General features: G+C 43.5%; 1 protein-coding gene across 2 annotated transcripts in view; it reads right to left on the reverse strand.

Annotated features, from left to right (window-relative positions):
• Positions 1-20,035, reverse strand: part of LOC126188111 (cytochrome P450 9e2-like) — a 68,974-nt gene extending 48,939 nt beyond the window's left edge. Inside the window, exons 1-3 of one of the 2 annotated variants that reach the window (XM_049929578.1) lie at positions 19,974-20,035; positions 10,470-10,842; positions 2,514-2,651 (exon numbers count right to left, since the gene is read on the reverse strand). In XM_049929578.1, the coding sequence (XP_049785535.1) occupies positions 2,514-2,651; positions 10,470-10,842 (511 nt within the window). In that variant the 5' untranslated portion in view covers positions 19,974-20,035. The remainder of the gene's footprint in view (positions 1-2,513; positions 2,652-10,469; positions 10,843-19,973) is intronic. The other variant, XM_049929579.1, reaches the window with a different exon arrangement.
• Positions 20,036-20,806: the final 771 nt, after the last annotated feature.

The raw sequence follows: 20,806 nt of genomic DNA on the forward strand, positions 1-20,806 counted from the left end.
GTAATATTCCTAGTGACAACTGGTGTGTGTGCATTCCAGGTACTTGCAGAGAAACTTTAATTTGGGATACTCATTACGTTTGGTGTCAGTACGATGCCACAAAATGTAGTGTTTGTAGAGGAAGGCATAGAAGGCAGGATTAAAGCAGAATATAGGCTTTGTATTAGGAATGGTAGAGGAGAAAGACTAATTGAGTTCTGCAGTATATTTCACCTTTTAGTTGCGAATACTGCGTTCAAGAATCACAAGAGGAAAAAGTGTACTTGGGAAAGGCCGGGAGATGCAGGAAGGTTTCAGTTGGATTACATCAAGGTCAGGCAGGGATTCCCATATCAGATACTGGAAGAAAAGGCGAACCCAGGAGGAAATATGGACTCAGATCACAATTTTGTAGTTGCTCTAGTGATGAAGGTTAGGCCGAAGTTCAAGAGACTAGTCAGGAACCATCAATGCGCAAATAAGTGGGATATGAAGAAATACGCTTGAAGTTCTCCAGAGCCGCAGATACTGCGATAGTGAATAGCTCAGTAGGCACCTCTGTTGAAGAGGAGTGGGCATGTATAAAAAAAGGCAACAGCAAAAGCTGGAAAAAAATCTTTTTATGCCATGAAGGTAGCTGCGAAGAAACCAAGGTTATCAGAACCAATACTTCAATTGATCGTCGAAAGAAGGAAGTACAGAAATACAAGTCACTTAGGAACGACAGAACTAGGAAGTGCAGGGACGTTAAAGTGGAATGACTGCATGAGAAATATGAAGAAATCGAAGTAGACGCGGTTGTCAGGAACACTGAGGCAGTATACAGAAAAGTCAAAACGAACTTCGGTAAAGTTAAGCGCAAGGGAGGTAACATCAACAATCCATTTGGGATTTCACTCTTAAATACAGAGGAGAGAGTGGACACGTGGGAAGAGCACACTGAAGGCCTCTGTGGTAGGAGAAGAAACAGGAATCCACACGGAAGAGACGGGAGACCCAGTATCAGACTCAGAACTCAGAAGAGCTTTGAAGGACTTAAATTCAGATAAGGTGGAAAGGACAGATAACAGCCCAAATGATTTTATAAAATCACTGGGGGAAGTGGCAACAAAACGACCAAGCACTTCGATGCACAGAATACGTGACACTGGCGATACAACATCAGACTTCCGGGAAAATCTGCCACACATTTCTAAAGACAGCAAGAGCAGATATGTGCGAGAACTATGCCACAATTAGTTTAATAGCCTGACAAGAATAATTTACAGAAGAATGGAAAAGAAAATTGAGAATGTGTTAGATGACGATCAGATTCACTTTAGCAAAGGTAAAGGCGCCAGAGAGGCAGTCCTCACTTTGTACGGTCGATAATGAAAGCAGAGTAAATAGAAATAACGACACATGTTCATGGGATTTGTCGACCTGGAAAAAGTGTTCGACAGTGTAAAATGGCCCAAGATGGTCGGAATTCTGAGAAAAACAGGGATAAGCTATAAGGAAAGATGGATAATATACGGTATGTACAAGCACCAAGGCGGAACAATAAGACCACAAGACAGAGAACCAAGCGCTCGCACTAAAAAGGCGTAAGACAGCGATATAGTCTTACGCGCCTACCGTTCAATCTGTATCTCAAAGAAACAACGACGGAAATAAGACAAAGATTCAAGAGTAGGATTAAAACTCATGGTGAAAGAAAATCAGCGATAAGATTGGCTGTTGACATTGCCATCTTCAGCGAAACTGAAGAAGAATATTACTGTATCCGTTGAATGGATGAACAGTGTAAAGAGTACAGAATGTGAATTTAATGTAAACCGAGAAAGACGAAAGTAATGAAAAGTAAAAGCAATGCACAGCGAGAAACTCAATATTAGAATTGGTGATCATGAAGTAGAGGAAGTTAAGGAATTTTGCAATCTGGGAAGCAAAATAACCCATGATGGACGGAGTAAGGATATAAAAACTAGACTATCGCTTGCAAAAAAGGCATTACTGGCCGAGAGAAGTCTACCAGTATCAAACATAGGCTTCAATTTCAGGTAGAAATTTCTGAGAAAGTACGGTTGGAGCACAGTGTGTGGTCGTGAAACATGTCCTGTGAGAAAACCGGAACAGAAGAGAATCGAAGCAGTTGCGATGTGTTACTAAACAGGAATGTTGAAAATTAGGTGGATTGACAAGGTAAGGAATGAGGAGGTTCTCCGCAGAATCGCTGAGGAAAACGCTGACGAGAAGGAGGAACAGGATGATTGGGCATATGTTAAGACATCAGGGAATGACTTCCATGGTACTAGAGGGGGCTTTAAGAGAGTAAAAATTGAGGACGTAGGTTGCAAGTGCTACCCTGAGATGAAGAGATTGGCATCGCGGGCGGCATCAAACCAGTCAGAAGACTGATGACTAGAAAAAAAATGACATCATCGCCATTCGCTACGTAACTACAAGTAAGACAGTAAATTGTATAACACCAGGAATATGTTTTAGCTTATAGCCGTTGAACAAGGGACTGTCAGTGTGGAGTAAATACTCACCCTCGTAATCAGCAGCTTTCACAGCCAAGTAGTCTGCTGCCTGGTGAGCGATCTCTGTCATCAAGGTGAACATGTTCCTCATCTTCATTGTAGTGAATGCCGGGCTGAGTGTGGTGCGCATACCGTGCCACTCCTTCCCTGAGGAGAGGGAGCAGTCTAAGTTTTGCGTAACTGACATGCAGTTGAAAGAACTGTTTTAACAGATGTGTTTCACTCACTTTTCTAGCAATAAATTTTTACTTTTCGAGGATGAAAACTATGACGTACTTTCCTAAATATTTGCGACCAGTACATGGGAATCCAGGTTCAAGTGGCTGATTCAGGAAACATTCAAACCGTAAGATAACATTCGTAACTGAAGCACACTACAATTAGGGTAGAACGTATCGCTAAGCATTGCAAATTATCAGCGACAGCGCTTCTTAATTGCTGGAATGTTTTGATGTGTCATCAATGATTTTTAAGATGAATGAAACTTATTGTACAAGTTAGATAGTTAATCACTAAGTTACTTGTTTTATAGATTGTAATACAATAAATAATACTAATTGCAGTAGTTTTGCATTTTAATTAAAGGAGTGTCCATACCACAATTTTAAATGATTTTCTTTCTGGATTTTTGGGATCACGTAATACACAGTTCATGAAGAAGTCACTACGCAATACATAGAACGCTGACACAAAAAAGGATAGAGATTTAAAATGAGTAGAACACTAGAAATGGCAGTATTAAATACAAATAAGTAACATCAACCCGAAAGGCTCTTAACTACTTTGAGGAACAGCATAAAAGGCGCATATCATAAGGCAGCCTTACAGTTGAAAATCTGGAAGTTATCATTCTAATTTTTCAGTTCTGCTACAACCCTATTGAATCACTACGTGCTGGTCATTGAAAAGCTTGTAAATATTTATTGTTATGCAAAGTATAATTGCAGCTATGAAGCGGGAACGATTCTAGTTTTCATTTAAACTCTTTGGTTGTGTAAAAAATTTCTTTTGTAGGTAGGTTACCAAGGCCTTAAGAGCTTTATACAAAACAATTTTCTTAGAGAATGTTAGCTTCTCTAGGAAAAGACGCTGATTGTCTTTCCTTCAAGAGCTGTTTTTGTAAATATCGCCATTACTGTGAGACTGGTGTGCGTTCTTGATAGAAAAGTCGCATGGGTCCGTTCTGCGGAATTGCTGAAGCGCTTGAGCTAAGCTAATTTTGCCATTACTTTCCCTGGAGTTGTATTAATCGGTTACTTTTTTTTTGTTTCTTTTCGAGAATCGTGTCTGAAGAAACAATGATGTCGTAAGGGATTCTTTTCCGTTCTTCTTTTTTTGGTATTTCCCAAGAGATAAGCTCATCCAGCTAAACTGCAAGATTGTTTTTCTTTGTAATTTTTATGTCTTTCACTCCAAGAAGTCTTCCTTAAATGAAGTTACATGATTTTTGAAGATGATGTATGTAGAATTTCACGCTGTTGGTGACGATAGAAAGGAAAAGGCGAATAACTGTTTTAACAGGTAGCCTACTGTCCAGAAATAACACAAGAGGCGGGTCTTTGCTAGCATGCCCTCGCTCTGCAGTACATGTTGGAGAGGTCCATTCTCCTTTTCCTGACAGCCAAAGAACATTTGGAGTTCACCTACGTATGTAGCATGTAAGCTGACAGGTTACCCGTCTAAACGAAAGGACCTGTGTGTTTAGCTTCAGTGATGGTGTAAGCTAAACATCTACAACTACATGGATACTCTGCAAATCAGATTTAAGAGCATCGTAATATCGCCCTGGGCGTTGAGGCAGAAAATAATTATATTGAAACATACAAGCATGTGATGACAGCCAAAATGCCAAAAAAATGGTTAAGTTTCAGGAGTTATAAGAAAAACTGAAATCTTTAAAATGTGAACAACTACAAATAAAATTCTAAATTTCTCCCAGTTCCAGAAGCAGCACTTTGGCACCCAAGACTGTCGGGCGCGTCTGAAATACAGATACGTAATACATTACACCTATACGCAGTTCTGTGTGTTAAGTGATGAAATTAAACAGACGCGGTGAAGAAAGTTAGTATCGTCCATTCAACTGACTTTCATTAAAATATTTTTCTGTGGAAAGAATGGTATTTGGAGACTTTTAGAATCAACATTTATCTCCGAGAAAATGTGTTTTCTCCGCAAGAATCTGACTTCTGTAGATCCAGTAAGCAGGATGCTGCGCAGGTTCACGTAATCAAGAACTAGGAACACATCAACAGTACAATGGACTAGGTTACTATGTCTCTTCAATCAAACAGGTCAGATTGGACCTAATCGGACATCCACCTGTGTATTCACTTCGAAGTAACTTCTTTGCAACTCAAAACACCACTTGTCACTGAAGTTATGTACTGAGTGGTTATAATTAAACTTTTCCTATTTAACACGTTACAACACGGAAACGTATTACCGTACGAGTACCAGACATGGTTGCATTAATGTCCAGAGTATGGGGAGCATCATTTTCACGCGCCACAGCGCCAGCGTCCAGTTCCAATTGCGGCCAACAGGTGCTGTGATCAGACATCGCGGTTCACAGCCTCTCACACACCTGACCAGTCGCTGTGCACCTGTTTACGCGTCAACACGAGCTCCGACAAAAGGAGCAGGGCACTGGTGGTGAGGTTCCACTATGAAAACAACAATAACGCTGCAGCTGCGCTTCCAGAGAGTCGCCGGCTTAAAAGATTACGGAAGGGTCCTCTTCCTCCACTTGCTGTGCGGATTGAAGAAATCCGAATCAAATGGATAAATGTGCGTCGCTCCAGGAAGAGGCCGAAGGCCGGTTGCAGCAAGGTGGCGCCTGATGAAAGCGCTAGTGCTATGAACCGTGGACCTTGCCGTTGGTGGGGAGGCTTGCGTGCCTCAGTGATACAGATGGCCGTACCGCAGGTGCAACCACAACGAAGGGGTATCTGTTGAGAGGCCAGACAAACGTGTGGTTCCCGAAGAGGGGCACCAGCCTTTTCAGTAGTTGCAGGGGCAACAGTCTGGATGACTGACTGATCTGACCTTCTAACACTAACCAAAACGGCCTCGCTGTGCTGGTACTGCGAACGGCTGAAAGCAAGGGGAAACTAAAGCCGTAATTTTTCCTGAGGGCATGCAGCTTTACTGTATGGTTAAATGATTATGGAGTCCTCTTGGGTAAAATATTCCGGACGTAAAATAGTCCCCCATTCGGATCTCCTGGCGGGGACTACTCAAGAGGACGTCATTATCAGGAGAAAGAAAACTGGCGTTCTACGGATTGGAGCATGGAATGTCAGATCCCTTAATCGGGCAGGTAGTTTAGAAAATTTAAAAAGGGAAATGGAGTGAGACAGGGTTGTAGCCTCTCTCCGATGTTATTCAATCTGTATATTGAGCAAGCAGCGAAGGAAACAAAAGAAAAATTCGCAGTAGGTATTAAAATCCATGGAGAAGAAATAAAAACTTTAAGGTTCGCCGATGACATTGTAATTCTGTCGGAGACAGCAAAGGGCTTGGAAGAGCAGTTGAACGGAATGGACAGTGCCTTGAAAGGAGGATATAAGATGAACATCAACAAAAGCAAAACGAGGGTAATGGAATGTAGTCGAATTAAGTCGGGCGATGCTGGGGGAATTAGATTAGGAAATGATACGCTTAAAGTAGTAAAGGAGTTTTGTTATTTGGGGAACAAAATAACTGATTATGGTCGAAGTAGAGAGGATATAAAATGTAGACTGACAATGGCAAGGAAAGCGTTTCTGAAGCAGAGACCTTTGTTAACATCGAGTATAGATTTAAGTGTCAGGAAGTCGTTTCTGATAGTATTTCTATGGAGTGTAGCCACGTATGGAAGTGAAACATGGACGATAAATAGTCTGGACAAGAAGAGAATAGAAGCTTTCGAAATGTGGTGCTACAGAAGAATGCTGAAGATTAGATGGGTAGATCAGATAACTAATGAGGAGGTATTGAATAGAATTGGGAAAAAGACGAGTTTGTGGCACAACTTGACAAGAAGAAGGGACCGGTCGGTAGGACATGTTCTGAGGCATCACGGGATCACAACTTTAGCATTGGAGGGCAGCTGGAGGGTAAAATCGTAGAGGGAGACCAAGAGATGAACACACTAAGCAGATTCAGAAGGATGTAGGTTCCAGTAAGTACTGGGAAATGAAGAAGCTTGCACAGGATAGAGTAGCATGGAGAGCTGCATCAAACCAGTCTCAGGACTGAAGACAACAACAACAACAACAACAACATTGGAGACAGTGCTGCGTGCAATTGCCAGTCGTCAGGCAATGCGCGTGTTTTGTCACGAGAGGTGAACATCCCGTGGTCCACTGTACGGAACGTGCTTCGAACCATTCTCGAACGGTATCCATACAAGATCCCTATCGTACAGCAGCATGTAATGTGGTTGGTTTAATTTGCTATGAAAGCTGTGCTGATGCTCAAGACCATAAAAGTGGGTTAAAAGCTGTGAGCTGTCTGAGGAAGTTAACCTTGCATTACTGAGCAACTGTTTCACCAGGTATCCAGTATAGCTTACCAAATTCCCAACCAGACTAACATTAATTATAATCTTTTAATAGTCATACGACAATCGGTGATATATATAAGAGAATTTAAATAAAAAGAAATAAATCAGTTTATATTTGGAAATTTATTTTGACATTGATCATTGAAATTTCAGCATATTAAACGCGAGTCATAACTAAGCTGGTGCCTTATTTAGGACTGTGAAAATGTGAGTTTGTAATGTTACGGAACACATCAAATATGGAGCTAAGATTGGGAGACTGCATACAACACTGCATTCATAAAATAACACACGAAGAACGTTGAAACATATGCAAGAGGAAATTAACCACAACCAACTGATTCAATTTTCACCCAAAGAAGTTACGTTCGTAGCGCAATCCTGTCCGTCATGAAATTACCACGCACTGGTATACTAAATTCATACTAACTTTCTGTGAAATCTTCCCGAAAAGAATAGCTGAGGGCTATTTGATGCTTACACCATATGCTTCACGTGGTCAACTTGGTTTACACAAAGAGTGTAACTCCACAATAATTTTGATAATTAAAATAAATTACATCGAAACGCGATTTACTAAAGAAAAACCTCGAACTGGTTACTATCGTCTTACTATTAACCTGATGGGTCAAACAACTGTATAAGCACGTGGTACTGGTCTCACAAAGTACACGCCACGTGGGTTGAACATAAAGAAAAGTTTCTATATTGAAAAATTTTGTCAAGACGAGACGTTATAATCTCACGCACATTCGCATTTAAGATTTATGATCTTAGTTAGAGTTACTGATCAACGCGTGGTTCCACTTTACTCACAAAGTAGTGACAAAGCAACTACCGGAAGATATTCTGAGCTTCACACGCGAATTACACTGCGTTGCAATTTAAGATAATATTAGATATTTTAGAGCTAAACCTGAAATAAAGGTGATTAAATTTTCAGTTAGGTTGAACTTAAGAAATCCATTGTCCTACGGATTTTACCACTTCAGACGCTCGCCACGGACAGACTGCTCTGGTCCCTTCCTGAGGGTGGCTCACAAATACAAACGGAGGTGGCCAGAGAGGCAGCTTCCTATACCAACATGACAAGGGACGGACAGGACCATACTAAGGATAGAAACCTCTTTGCTTTTAGAAAGCGTAGCTACCTGTTCCGACGTTGGTCCTACTGTTCTGTAGCAGACAGGCTTGTCTGCTATCATCAAGCATGCAACTAGAAATACATTTGCTCATTCATCCTCTCACACAGAAGGGAAGAGGGATGACAGTATCTTATCATATACAGTATATAAAAGAAAGCGGATGTAGGTTCCGTATGAGACTGTGTGACATGAATTACATATAAACTGTGTTTTAACGTGTAGTAGTGTGACAGATCGTTCTTGTTTATGTGTAAAAGTAACACGTTCCACTGCTCAGTCTCCTCCCAGATAGTCAGAAACGCCACAGTAAATTTAGAAGAGGAATTTATGCCGTAAATGACAACAGATTTAAGAAATTAACATGAAAGGAATCCAACAGAGACCTTTCAAGCTTCCACCACAGGGCGCACAACGACGTGTTGACTTCGTTCTCAACTTTCTCGCAAGGATTGAAGTTGATGAGGGCTGGCCCTGGAGCGTCCTACGGATAGACAGAGCTCATTTTCCTCTGACTGGTGAGGTGAATACGCAGAATGGCCGAGTGTGGAGATGTTCACCTCCAGTCGCTGTGCATGAAGTTCCTGTGTATGGTGAACTTGTCACTGTGTGGTATGGCTCCACGGCTACGCTCACCACTGGCCCGTTCTTTTTTGAGCAGTCTGGCCCTCAAGGACCAAAGACGTGCAGAGCGGCTGGCCAGCGTCGCTGCGATGTGCTTCGCCAGCAGGTCACGCCCTTCCTACAGGAGAGAGAGACGCACTGAACTCGACAGATTTCATGCAAGATGGGGCCCCACCGCACATCGCTCGTGAACTTCACCTGCTTCTCCGAAACACATTTGGAAACGATTTACAAGCCGATCGTTCCCAAATGCTTGGTCGGCACGATCACCTCATCTCAGTCGCTGTCGTTTCTGGTTGCGGGGGTCCCTGAAGGACAGGCTTTACCAGGGGAACGTTCACACGTGTGCTGATCCAAAGCGCATCATACCGAGAGACGTAACCACCATAGCTAATGACGTGCTTTGTTCTGCTGTGCCATATTGACCCCCTTTTGTAGCAGTAATGGTAACGGTATGTAATGGTATTATGTACCACAGCAGCACATTAAAAGTGTTTCAGTTGAATTGAATTATTTCTCTTTGCCATTTCCTTGACATTAATGCTACCAAGTTTGGTACTCGTACGGTTATTAGTTTCCGTGCCGTAGCGTGTTAAGTAGGGAAAGTTTAATTTTTTTTCATGTCGTACCCCAGTATCATTACGCCATTGACATAAGCGTAAGCAAATATTCATACGTCGCAGTATACGGACGGGCCCAGATAGGTCATTGTTAGCTTTTAGTACCTAAATCGACGAAACGGAATCGTTGTAGGATCAGTTTGTTGTCGGCTTATCTATCTGTCTGTCTACCTGTCCGAGTGTTAAAACTCCTTTTTCTCACGAATGGGTGACATATTAAGCAGAAATATGTCACATACTGACGTCTGCGGTCTCTCGACAGTGAAAAACATCGAAGCTTACAAGACAATGTAATCAAAGGGTATGGCCATTTATGTCACATATTTTTGTACTCGCAAATCCACTCATCAAAACTTGTAGGGTACTTACCATTGACTCAGAATAATGAAACTTGGTAAGGAGCAGGGTTTCACAGTATAAGTAAAGGAAAGAATCCGAAAATTGTCAATATGTAATTATTTCACACGAAAAAAAATTTCAGTGTCAAACTTGAAATTAAAACAGTCAGTAGTTGTGCATTCAGGCTGGTTGGGTCTCAATGCTAAATGTCAAATATTAGACAAGGAATGACTTTATTGCCCATACGACGCGTTTCGGAATTTATCCATCAGATATCGTTCCTGGTCTAAGCAATAATGTCATTCCTTGTCTAATATTTGACATTTACCATTGAGACCCAATGAGACTGATTTGTTGCACAATAATGATCAGCCACCTGCATGACTTTATTTGGGATTTATATTATTTAAATGAAAACCTTTCGAAAATCTTGTACTCCCAGGAATCTTATCAGTATCTGTGTCGATAACGGGCAAAAGTGAACGAGGTTCTCGATTCCCAGGATGGATGAACTGCCTGTATACACACAGTAAAGCTTTTAAGGAACTCTCACTGCGCGAGTGTCACTCGCACGTGGTCAGTCTTTAGAGTTAAACTGAATCATGCACGATGACAGAAAAGTATTACGCTGCCACAGTGAGCATAAGAGGTAACGCTGACTGGTAAATAAAAATTTAAATGGACAACTTACCTTTCAAACCGATAAGCATCCTTTGTGCCAGTGTGTTCGACTTGTCAGCGTTGAAGAACTCCATGTGGTCGGTAAAGTGGTCAAAGTCCTTGACCGTGATGGCACGGATGATATCGGGATCTCTCACCATCACAAATGGCGTCGTGAAGTAGACGCCAGCGTACGGATGCGGCTCGAACTTGCGGTAGAGTTCGGTGAGGGCGTCAGCCATGGACTTCCTCCTGAGCACCAGGTCCAGCATGTTCCCCACTAGGGGCAGCGGGGGGGTGGAGGGCAGACCGCGGCGGGCAAAGTGCGTGGAGTAGCGGCGCCACCAAAGAGCGACCGCGACGGCGGCGAGGGACACCAGTAGCGTCCACCAGTCCGCGGCCATCTGAGGACATCGGAGGGATGCTCCGGCGGTAAGGCGGAGGTGGAGTAACACAACCAGTTACTAACTGCAGTAACGTCAAATGTCGTGTATGGTTGGGAGGCACTGTGATAAAAGGTACTATTACAGTTCCATTCGCGTTGTTTGTTATCCTTGTTAGTGTAGCGTGCCTGCACAGGGTTGCAAAACGTGCACGTCTGAAATTCCGACACTGTTAACGATAACGAGACTGCCTCGATTCCTTGTTGTCCCGTTTTGCCTGTTCTGGGAATCCCGGTAATGCTGGGAGCTTTACGTGATGAATTTAAAGGGCTACTGTATAAAAATGTAGAGACTGTGACATGTCGAGTCCGGGTCGGTGAGGGCAGCGTAGACGAATAGCCGAAGTTATGAGGGCGATCGCTCGGAATTAGCAGGACATCCGGGTCCGACTCTCGGCCTAGCACACTTTGATATGCCACTGTTGGGTAGTAGATCTGCACCCGATATAGCTGGAGTCAAGAAATTCGCATTCAGCGAATTAATTTCAAAAATAATGTTGTTTATTTCTGCTTGTAAATACGTGCCACATTATTATCCCAAGAGATGTGGTCAAGACATAATGGAAAGATTCTTTTCCTTCGCCTGATGTGAGCGTTACGTTTTAAATGTATCAGTTTAGTCTATGTGATTGAGTGTGTGTGTGTGGACTTCTAGTGACGCGCCTGTGCTGTTGATGGCAGTGAGAGAGGCAAAGGTGCCAGCAAGAAGCTTGTTCTTGTGGAACTGCACCAACAGGGCCACCGAATTTAACGCCGCCATCCGACTTACAAACCAGCGACATCATTGTGATATACACTCCCTGTTTCAGCTACTGCAGAGAGGCTAGGAATTTAATTCAAAAGATTAGTGCAAATTCTGAACATCAGAAACTCTGTGCCTTTCACTACACCAGCTCTTCTTTACCAGCGGTATTTGAGCCGTCTACATTTCCAGAACATCATCACAAAAACGTGTATTACTGACCTCGGGTACAAAAGTCTGGCTGGAAAGCTACTCAATCACAGTGCTTCTTTTCGTTACGAAACGTACCAGTTCTTGACGTTTCATAAATGAAATCTGATCCCTCACATCGAATACTCAGCTTCAAGATCAGTTCCGTAACTGTAATGAATAAATATACCGCCTGGGGCAATCTGAATGTTTTAACCGGATTCCATCTTTGTTACGGGTTGTCCTGAGATCCAGAGATCTAATGAAAGAACAGAAGAAGGTGCACTAACACAAATCTGATCGCAGTGTGACGTAAGAAATAAAACACGTGGCACTACGGAATCAAAAAATGAAACATCATCAAACAATTCCTACCCAATTACTGCCAAACGCAGGTCATCAGCAGGATGAAGATTCAGTTAAAACTACGGAAGTTGCGCAAATATGCTATAAAGAATGCTATGTACATCAGTTACATGTGTAACGCCCCTTACACCTCCATTTGCACAACATAAGTTAAATGCATAAATTTTCCTTTAGCTCAATTTGTACAACTTCCGTAGTTTTTAACTGCACATATCTCATGAACTTAATTCAGTCTCATGGACATCACCTCAGAGGTCACAGTTCCAGAGAGACGTAAAGTCAGTCTCGCAACTGGCGCAAGTGGGACTAATTGAAGACAAACAAACTCCAGGAATTGCTCACCACACAACTATACGTTCTGGAGAACGAAGTTAATGTAATGGTTCCATCTACATCTACATCTACATCTACATTTATACTCCGCAAGCCACCCAAGGGTGTGTGGCGGAGGGCACTTTACGTGCCACTGTCATTACCTCCCTTTCCTGTTCCAGTCGCGTATGGTTCGCGGGAAGAACGACTGTCTGAAAGCCTCTGTGCGCGCTCTAATCTCTCTAATTTTACACTCGTGATCTCCTCGGGAGGTATAAGTAGGGGGAAGCAATATATTCGATACCTCATCCAGAAACGCACCCTCTCGAAACCTGGCGAGCAAGCTACACCGCGATGCAGAGCGCCTCTCTTGCAGAGTCTGCCACTGGAGTTTGTTAAACATCTCCGTAACGCTATCACGGTTACCAAATAACCCTGTGACGAAACGCGCCGCTCTTCTTTGGATCTTCTCTATCTTTTCCGTCAGCCCGATCTGGTACGGATCCCACACTGATGAGCAATACTCAAGTATAGGTCGAACGAGTGTTTTGTAAGCCACCTCCTTTGTTGATGGACTACACTTTCTAAGGACTCTCCCAATGAATCTCAACCTGGTACCCGCCTTACCAACAATTAATTTTATATGATCATTCCACTTCAAATCGTTCCGCACGCATACTCCCAGATATTTTACAGAAGTAACTGCTACCAGTGTTTGTTCCGCTATCATATAATCATACAATAAAGGATCCTTCTTTCTATGTATTCTCAATACATTACATTTGTCTATGTTAAGGGTCAGTTGCCACTCCCTGCACCAAGTGCCTATCCGCTGCAGATCTTCCTGCATTTCGCTACAATTTTCTAATGCTGCAACTTCTCTGTATACTACAGCATCATCCGCGAAAAGCCGCATGGAACTTCCGACACTATCTACTATGTCATTTATATATATTGTGAAAAGCAATGGTCCCATAACACTCCCCTGTGGCACGCCAGAGGTTACTTTAACGTCTGTAGACGTCTCTCCGTTGAGAACAACATGCTGTGTTCTGTTTGCTAAAAACTCTTCAATCCAGCCACACAGCTGGTCTGATATTCCGTAGGCTCTTACTTTGTTTATCAGGCGACAGTGCGGAACTGTATCGAACGCCTTCCGGAAGTCAAGAAAAATAGCATCTACCTGGGAGCCTGTATCTAATATTTTCTGGGTCTCATGAACAAATAGAGCGAGTTGGGTCTCACACGATCGCTGTTTCCGGAATCCATGTTGATTCCTACATAGTAGATTCTGAGTTTCCAAAAACGACATGATACTCGAGCAAAAAACATGTTCTAAAATTCTACAACAGATCGACGTCAGAGATATAGGTCTATAGTTTTGCGCATCTGCTCGACGACCCTTCTTGAAGACTGGGACTACCTGTGCTCTTTTCCAATCATTTGGAACCTTCTGTTCCTCTAGAGACTTGCGGTACACGGCTGTTAGAAGGGGGGCAAGTTCTTTCGCGTACTCTGTGTAGAATCGAATTGGTATCCCGTCAGGTCCAGTGGACTTTCCTCTGTTGAGTGATTTCAGTTGCTTTTCTATTCCTTGGACACTTATTTCGATGTCAGCCATTTTTTCGATTGTGCGAGGATTTAGAGAAGGAACTGCAGTGCGGTCTTCCTCTGTGAAACAGCTTTGGAAAAAGGTGTTTAGTATTTCAGCTTTACGCTTGTCATCCTCTGTTTCAATGCCATCATCATCCCGGAGTGTCTGGACATGCTGTTTCGAGCCACTTACTGATTTAACGTAAGACCAGAACTTCCTAGGATTTTCTGTCAAGTCGGTACCTAGTATTTTACTTTCGAATTCACTAAACGCTTCACGCATAGCCCTCCTTACGCTAACTTTGACATCGTTTAGCTTCTGTTTGTCTGAGAAGTTTTGGCTGCGTTTAAATTTAGAGTGAAGCTCTCTTTGCTTTCGCAGTAATTTCCTAACTTTGTTGTTGTACCACGGTGGGTTTTTCCCGTCCCTCACAGTTTTACTCGGCACGTACCTGTCTAAAACGCATTTTACGATTGCCTTGAACTTTTTCCATAAACACTCAACATTGTCAGTGTCGGAACAGAAATTTTCGTTTTGATCTGTTAGGTAGCCTGAAATCTGCCTTCTATTACTCTTGCTAAACAGATAAACCTTCCTCCCTTTTTTTATATTCCTATTAACTTCCATATTCAGGGATGCTGCAACGGCCTTATGATCACTGATTCCCTGTTCTGCGCTTACAGAGTCGAAAAGTTCGGGTCTGTTTGTTATCAGTAGGTCCAAGATGTTATCTCCACGAGTCGGTTCTCTGTTTAATTGCTCGAGGTAATTTTCGGATAGTGCACTCAGTATAATGTCACTCGATGCTCTGTCCCTACCACCCGTCCTAAACATCTGAGTGTCCCAGTCTATATCTGGTAAATTGAAATCTCCACCTAAGACTATAACATGCTGAGAAAATTTATGTGAAATGTATTCCAAATTTTCTCTCAGCTGTTCTGCCACTAATGCTGCTGAGTCGGGGAGTCGGTAAAAGGAGCCAATTATTAACCTAGCTCGGTTGTTGAGTGTAACCTCCACCCATAATAACTCACAGGAACTATCCACTTCTACTTCACTACAGGATAAACTACTACTAACAGCAACGAACACTCCACCACCGGTTGCATGCAATCTATCCTTTCTAAACACCGTCTGTACGTTTGTAAATATTTCGGCAGAATTTATCTCTGGCTTCAGCCAGCTTTCTGTACCTATAACGATTTCAGCTTCGGTGCTTTCTATCAGCGCTTGAAGTTCCGGTACTTTACCAACGCAGCTTCGACAGTTTACAATTACAATACCGATTGCTGCTTGGTCCCCGCATGTCCTGACTTTGCCCCGCACCCGTTGAGGCTGTTGCCCTTTCTGTACTTGCCCGAGGCCATCTAACCTAAAAAAACCGCCCAGCCCACGCCACACAACCCCTGCTACCCGTGTAGCCGCTTGTTGCGTGTAGTGGACTCGTGACCTATCCAGCGGAACCCGAAAACCCACCACCCTATGGCGCAAGTCGAGCAATCTGCAGCCCACACGGTCGCAGAACCGTCTCAGCCTCTGATTCAGACCCTCCACTCGGCTCTGTACCAAAGGTCCGCAGTCAGTCCTGTCGACGATGCTGCAGATGGTGAGCTCTGCTTTCATCCCGCTAGCGAGACTGGCAGTCTTCACCAAATCAGATAGCCGCTGGAAGCCAGAGAGGATTTCCTCCGATCCATAGCGACACACATCATTGGTGCCGACATGAGCGACCACCTGCAGATGGGTGCACCCTGTACCCTTTATGGCATCTGGAAGGACCCTTTCCACATCTGGAATGACTCCCCCCGGTATGCACACGGAGTGCACTTTGGTTTTCTTCCCCTCCCTTGCTGCCATATCCCTAAGGGGCCCCATTACGCGCCTGACGTTGGAGCTCCCAACTACCAGTAAGCCCACCCTCTGCGACCGCCCGGATCTTGCAGACTGAGGGGCAACCTCTGGAACAGGACAAGCAGCCATGTCAGGCCGAAGATCAGTATCAGCCTGAGACAGAGCCTGAAACCGGTTCGTCAGACAAACTGGAGAGGCCTTCCGCTCAGCCCTCCGGAATGTCTTTCGCCCCCTGCCACACCTTGAGACGACCTCCCACTCTACCACAGGTGAGGGATCAGCCTCAATGCGGGCAGTATCCCGGGCAACCACAGTCGTAGTCCGATCGGGGGATGCGTGGGACGAGCTGGCTGTCCCCGACAAACCCCCATCCGGACCCCCACAGTGATGACCATTGGCAACAGCCTCAAGCTGTGTGACCGAAGCCAACACTGCCTGAAGGTGGGAGCGAAGGGATGCCAACTCAGCCTGCATCCGAACACAGCAGTTGCAGTCCCTATCCATGCTAAAAACTGTTGTGCAAAGAACGTCTGAACTAATCTACAGAGCGCAAACAAATCGACACAAAATTTAAACGGTTATTAAAATACAAGATTGCCTAGTAAATGCAGTAATGCTGCCACTTGAGCACTGCTGACACACTGCTCGGCGGCGGAAGGAGACTACGCGATTTTACACTATTCAGGTACTAAAACGCGATGCTGCAACTATCAAATACTATAATACGCCCAAAATTTATGAATTAAACAATGCAAGTACCAAAAACACGCAAAGAAATTAAGAATTAAACTATGTAACAAATGAGTGAGCTAGGAGTATACGACTTGCTGCTGCAGCTGCTTATCCAACGGCGGCAGGGAGCACACTGACTGTGACCAACCGACACTGGCCGTTCAAAACAAAAACAGAAGACAGACGACTACGCGAATTTACACTATTCAGGTACTAAAACGCGATGCTACAACTCTCAAGTACTATAATACGCCCGAAATTTATGATTTAAATAATGCAAGTACCAAAAACACGCAAAGAAATTAAGAATTAAACTATGTAACAAATGAATGAGCTAGGAGTATACGACTTGCTGCTGCAGCTGCTTATCCAACGGCGGCAGGGAGCACACTGACTGTGACCAACCGACACTGGCCGTTCAAAACAAAAACAGAAGACAGACGACTACGCGAATTTACACTATTCAGGTACTAAAACGCGATGCTACAACTCTCAAATACTATAATACGCCCGAAATTTATGATTTAAATAATGCAAGTACCAAAAACACGCAAAGAAATTAAGAATTAAACTATGTAACAAATGAATGAGCTAGGAGTATACGACTTGCTGCTGCAGCTGCTTATCCAACGGCGGCAGGGAGTTCCATGTCCGTTTCCATTATATCAGTGTATGCTACAAATTGTTTTGCAGAGTGAACAGATATTTTGTATGTTTTTAGTTACCGCTCTTTCCTTGTGTGTCTTCCCCTTTTCCTTCTTGCCATGTGATAGTCTCCTCGTAAGTGCAGGTAGAATACACGATTATCTATTTTTTAAATTTGATTGTTTGCGCATCCGTACACGGTTACCCTTCGGTCTTTCCTTTTTAGTACCCCTCGCAGTTCTCCATACACACCCCTTTTCTTCACACTTCTCTGCCCAATCTCAATTTCGTGTCTTTGGATAGTGATTTAATCATTTGCGGCAACCTCCTTCTAATGTCTGCCTGTCAAATTTTTCTCAAATTTCGGTATTCAGCTCGTTATTATTTTTCCCCTACTACTCTGACAACTATTCTCTCTTTGTGCATGCACTTGTAATCAAACACATACGCGGACTAAATTGCGTATTCCATTCGACAACTACTACAAGACTTACTATAGAACGCTTTCATTGTCAGTCACATCTGGGTATGATTGAGACAGCTGTTATCTGTTTGGACAGACAGCCTTGTTGTCCAGCTGAGTATGCCACTCTCCATCAGAAGACAACGTCATGCCAGTGTACCACAAACAGGTATCTGATATGTTGGTCAGTTATTCCCTACTTAAGAAAAGCACTCTCCCTGCCTGAACTGTAATTTTCTGATAAACATGAGGCAAGGCCATATGCGACTTTCGACTTAGATACCTCGTATGGGCGTGTACCGCATCCGGGCGAGATGTTAGCATCACCTGAGCGTCCAGTAGCGGTATTCTTGCGTTCCTGGTAATCTGTACGCCTTGTGCTACGAGGTGAGTAGAGGTATGGCCGCGGAGCCGCGGCGTCTGAATGGAATGTCTACTCAGAAGTTGTTTGCAACGAGTTTCCAAGTGATTCGCTGCACTAACAATGAGAGTAGATGGCACTCAGATTTTTGCAATTTTTATGTTTATGGTACGTGAAGCTCACAACTCAAATATCAGTCAACGAAACTGTTCAACGCTCAAAATTCCTCGAGGAAAACGACTTTGAAGTTTTCCGAGCAGCTTTAGTTCCCTAAAGATAAACGCTAGAAGTTTTTTTCCCCCTCGGTGGGTGACGCGGTTACGTTCTGGAACTTTCCCTGCCATATGAGCAGCCCCGGTTTGATTCATGGCTGGTGCAATTTTGCAAACAAAGGTACTTCTCCTACGAACATTTCCGTGAAGCACGAAATACGTAAGGATGAAACAATCGACAGCGCTCGAGAGTGCTATTCCCTAGAGCGAGTCTTTTTTTTGCTGATAATATTTTTCGCTTTTTTCCTTTCAGTTCGAATAACTACACCATTTAAATATAAAATTTAAGAAATACATATCAATTAACAGAAATATGTTATCGTAATTTGCTATGAATAATGCGTATTATTATTTCTAATTACACACTGCACACCTAATTCCAGTATTATCTGTATATTAAGTACTTATCTTTTATAAAATATTGTTAGTAACGATTTTTTAAACTAAAATAAATGTTTTCCCGCTTTTTGTATTTGGGAATTCTTCATGCAAATGCTCGTAGAACATGCAACTTCCTTTAAAAGTTTGCATCAGTCAGGAAGGGAACCCGGTCCACCGCCATGACAGGCGATCGGTCTATTACGGGATCACGTGACCCATTGGAAAACCGAACTAGATTTAGCAAATTAAAGATGCTCGGGAAACTTCAAAGCCGATTTTCTCCACAATGTTTGAGAATTGGTAAATTGGCATTTGAGCTGTACTTCATGCAACACAAACATAAAAAATTACAAAAATCGTAGTGCTGAGTGGTGTTCTTGCGAAACTCGTCTGTCTGCTGTAACGATCCTAGACTGTCGGCGACGAGCCCTGTCAACAACACTTTCTGCGGCTGATTTCTGCGGACTGAACCACTTACGAACAGCCTTTGACGTGGCGGTACGTGAAAAAATCGGTGCCCCTGTGACCTCAGAGTCGAAGTGTTCAATGCATAAGACAATCAAACGGTGTGACCACCTTGTGACTTTGTGGTTAGCATTGCTGAATGTTGATCACGAAACTCCGGTTTCGATCCCCAGCGTGGTTGGCGATTTTCTGGGCGTGGGTGTTGTCATCATCATCGACGCTTAAGTCGGCAAGTGGCGTCAACTAAAAGGACTTGACTTGCAACAGTTGAACGAACTCCCCAGAAGGAGATTTGCGGGCAAAAATGTCATGCGCGTATTCCAAGCATAGTGTGATTGTGATCAAATTGACTAATATCGAGCATCTTCCTTAGCCCGCGGGCGCCATCATACTGGTTTCCAGTGGAAGTTCTGATGACAGCCTTGTAACTTGACGTACCGAAGTTTCCCATCGCAAAGGCGACGTAAATTCCTTACTTTTTCGTCAAGGATTACATCTTCTGCAGTCTTTTGCGTGACCCAGTGAGACGCAGACAGTGCACACATAAGCCCCTTTAGACGATAAACAGCTACTGACTACTGTCAAGGACAACCGCGTGAGCGTCTCGATGCGAAAACACGGTAAACATTTTCAGATCAAACGGCGAAACGTAACAGTCGACGAAAAATTGCAGTTCATTAATTCAGTAACAAGGATATGGGCAGGTTAGCGGTCACTCACCTTGTTGTGAACAGTGCGCAAACCAGCGGCCTGGCTTGAAACGGGCTTCTGTTGACGCGGCCCGCCCGCTGCTGCTGTCCGCGTGGAGGGGGAAGGCACTGACGTCACGCCAAGGCCGATCCAAATTATCTTACGCATCACCGTGCTGTACGGAGCGCCAGAGAACGGCACCAGCTCCCACACATTCCTGCTTCACATCCAACACATTCTCTACGGGTGATCTATAATTCTTTGCCCTTTACAACCTGTAATTAACCACCAAAACTTCCTAAAGACTGATAGTTGATAAAATCCTTTGACGTACTTCAGGAAATATGCTTTCACGTCGGTGCTCTCACGCATGACCTGCGGTCATAATGTTCACATAAAAAGATCTTAACTTCTTGGCGATAGAAAAATATTGTAACAAAATATTACAGCTATGCCAGGTTAACTGGTTAGTGAATTCGTGAAGACACGCGAAAGGCCTTGCGGTTAGAGATGGGTCGAACTCGTTTATTTCCGTGAACTACTTCATTCATTTCACTCTTTGCCGTGAAGCGTTCAAATGAAGGAGTTTAGTCATGAAGTACGGAAGCCTGGCGAAGTTGCCCAGTTCGCCGCTCAGCCGCCGCTTCGCGTCGCTCGTACAATAAAGCTTCGTAATACTTCATAATTTTACCAACAGATGGCCGAACTATGTAGTAACATGCACCTAACGTTTTACGCTCTTACAGCATCTGAGTTAACTTAAACAGAGCATGGTCGAAGGGGATAAAGGAAAGATAAACAGAGAAGCCTGTCACATATAAAGAAGGTATTACATTTAATCTCGCTCGACATTTTCTCATGAA

The sequence above is a fragment of the Schistocerca cancellata genome, chromosome 5, assembly GCF_023864275.1.
Source record: "Schistocerca cancellata isolate TAMUIC-IGC-003103 chromosome 5, iqSchCanc2.1, whole genome shotgun sequence".
In the NCBI taxonomy this organism is placed as follows: Eukaryota; Metazoa; Arthropoda; class Insecta; order Orthoptera; family Acrididae; genus Schistocerca; species Schistocerca cancellata.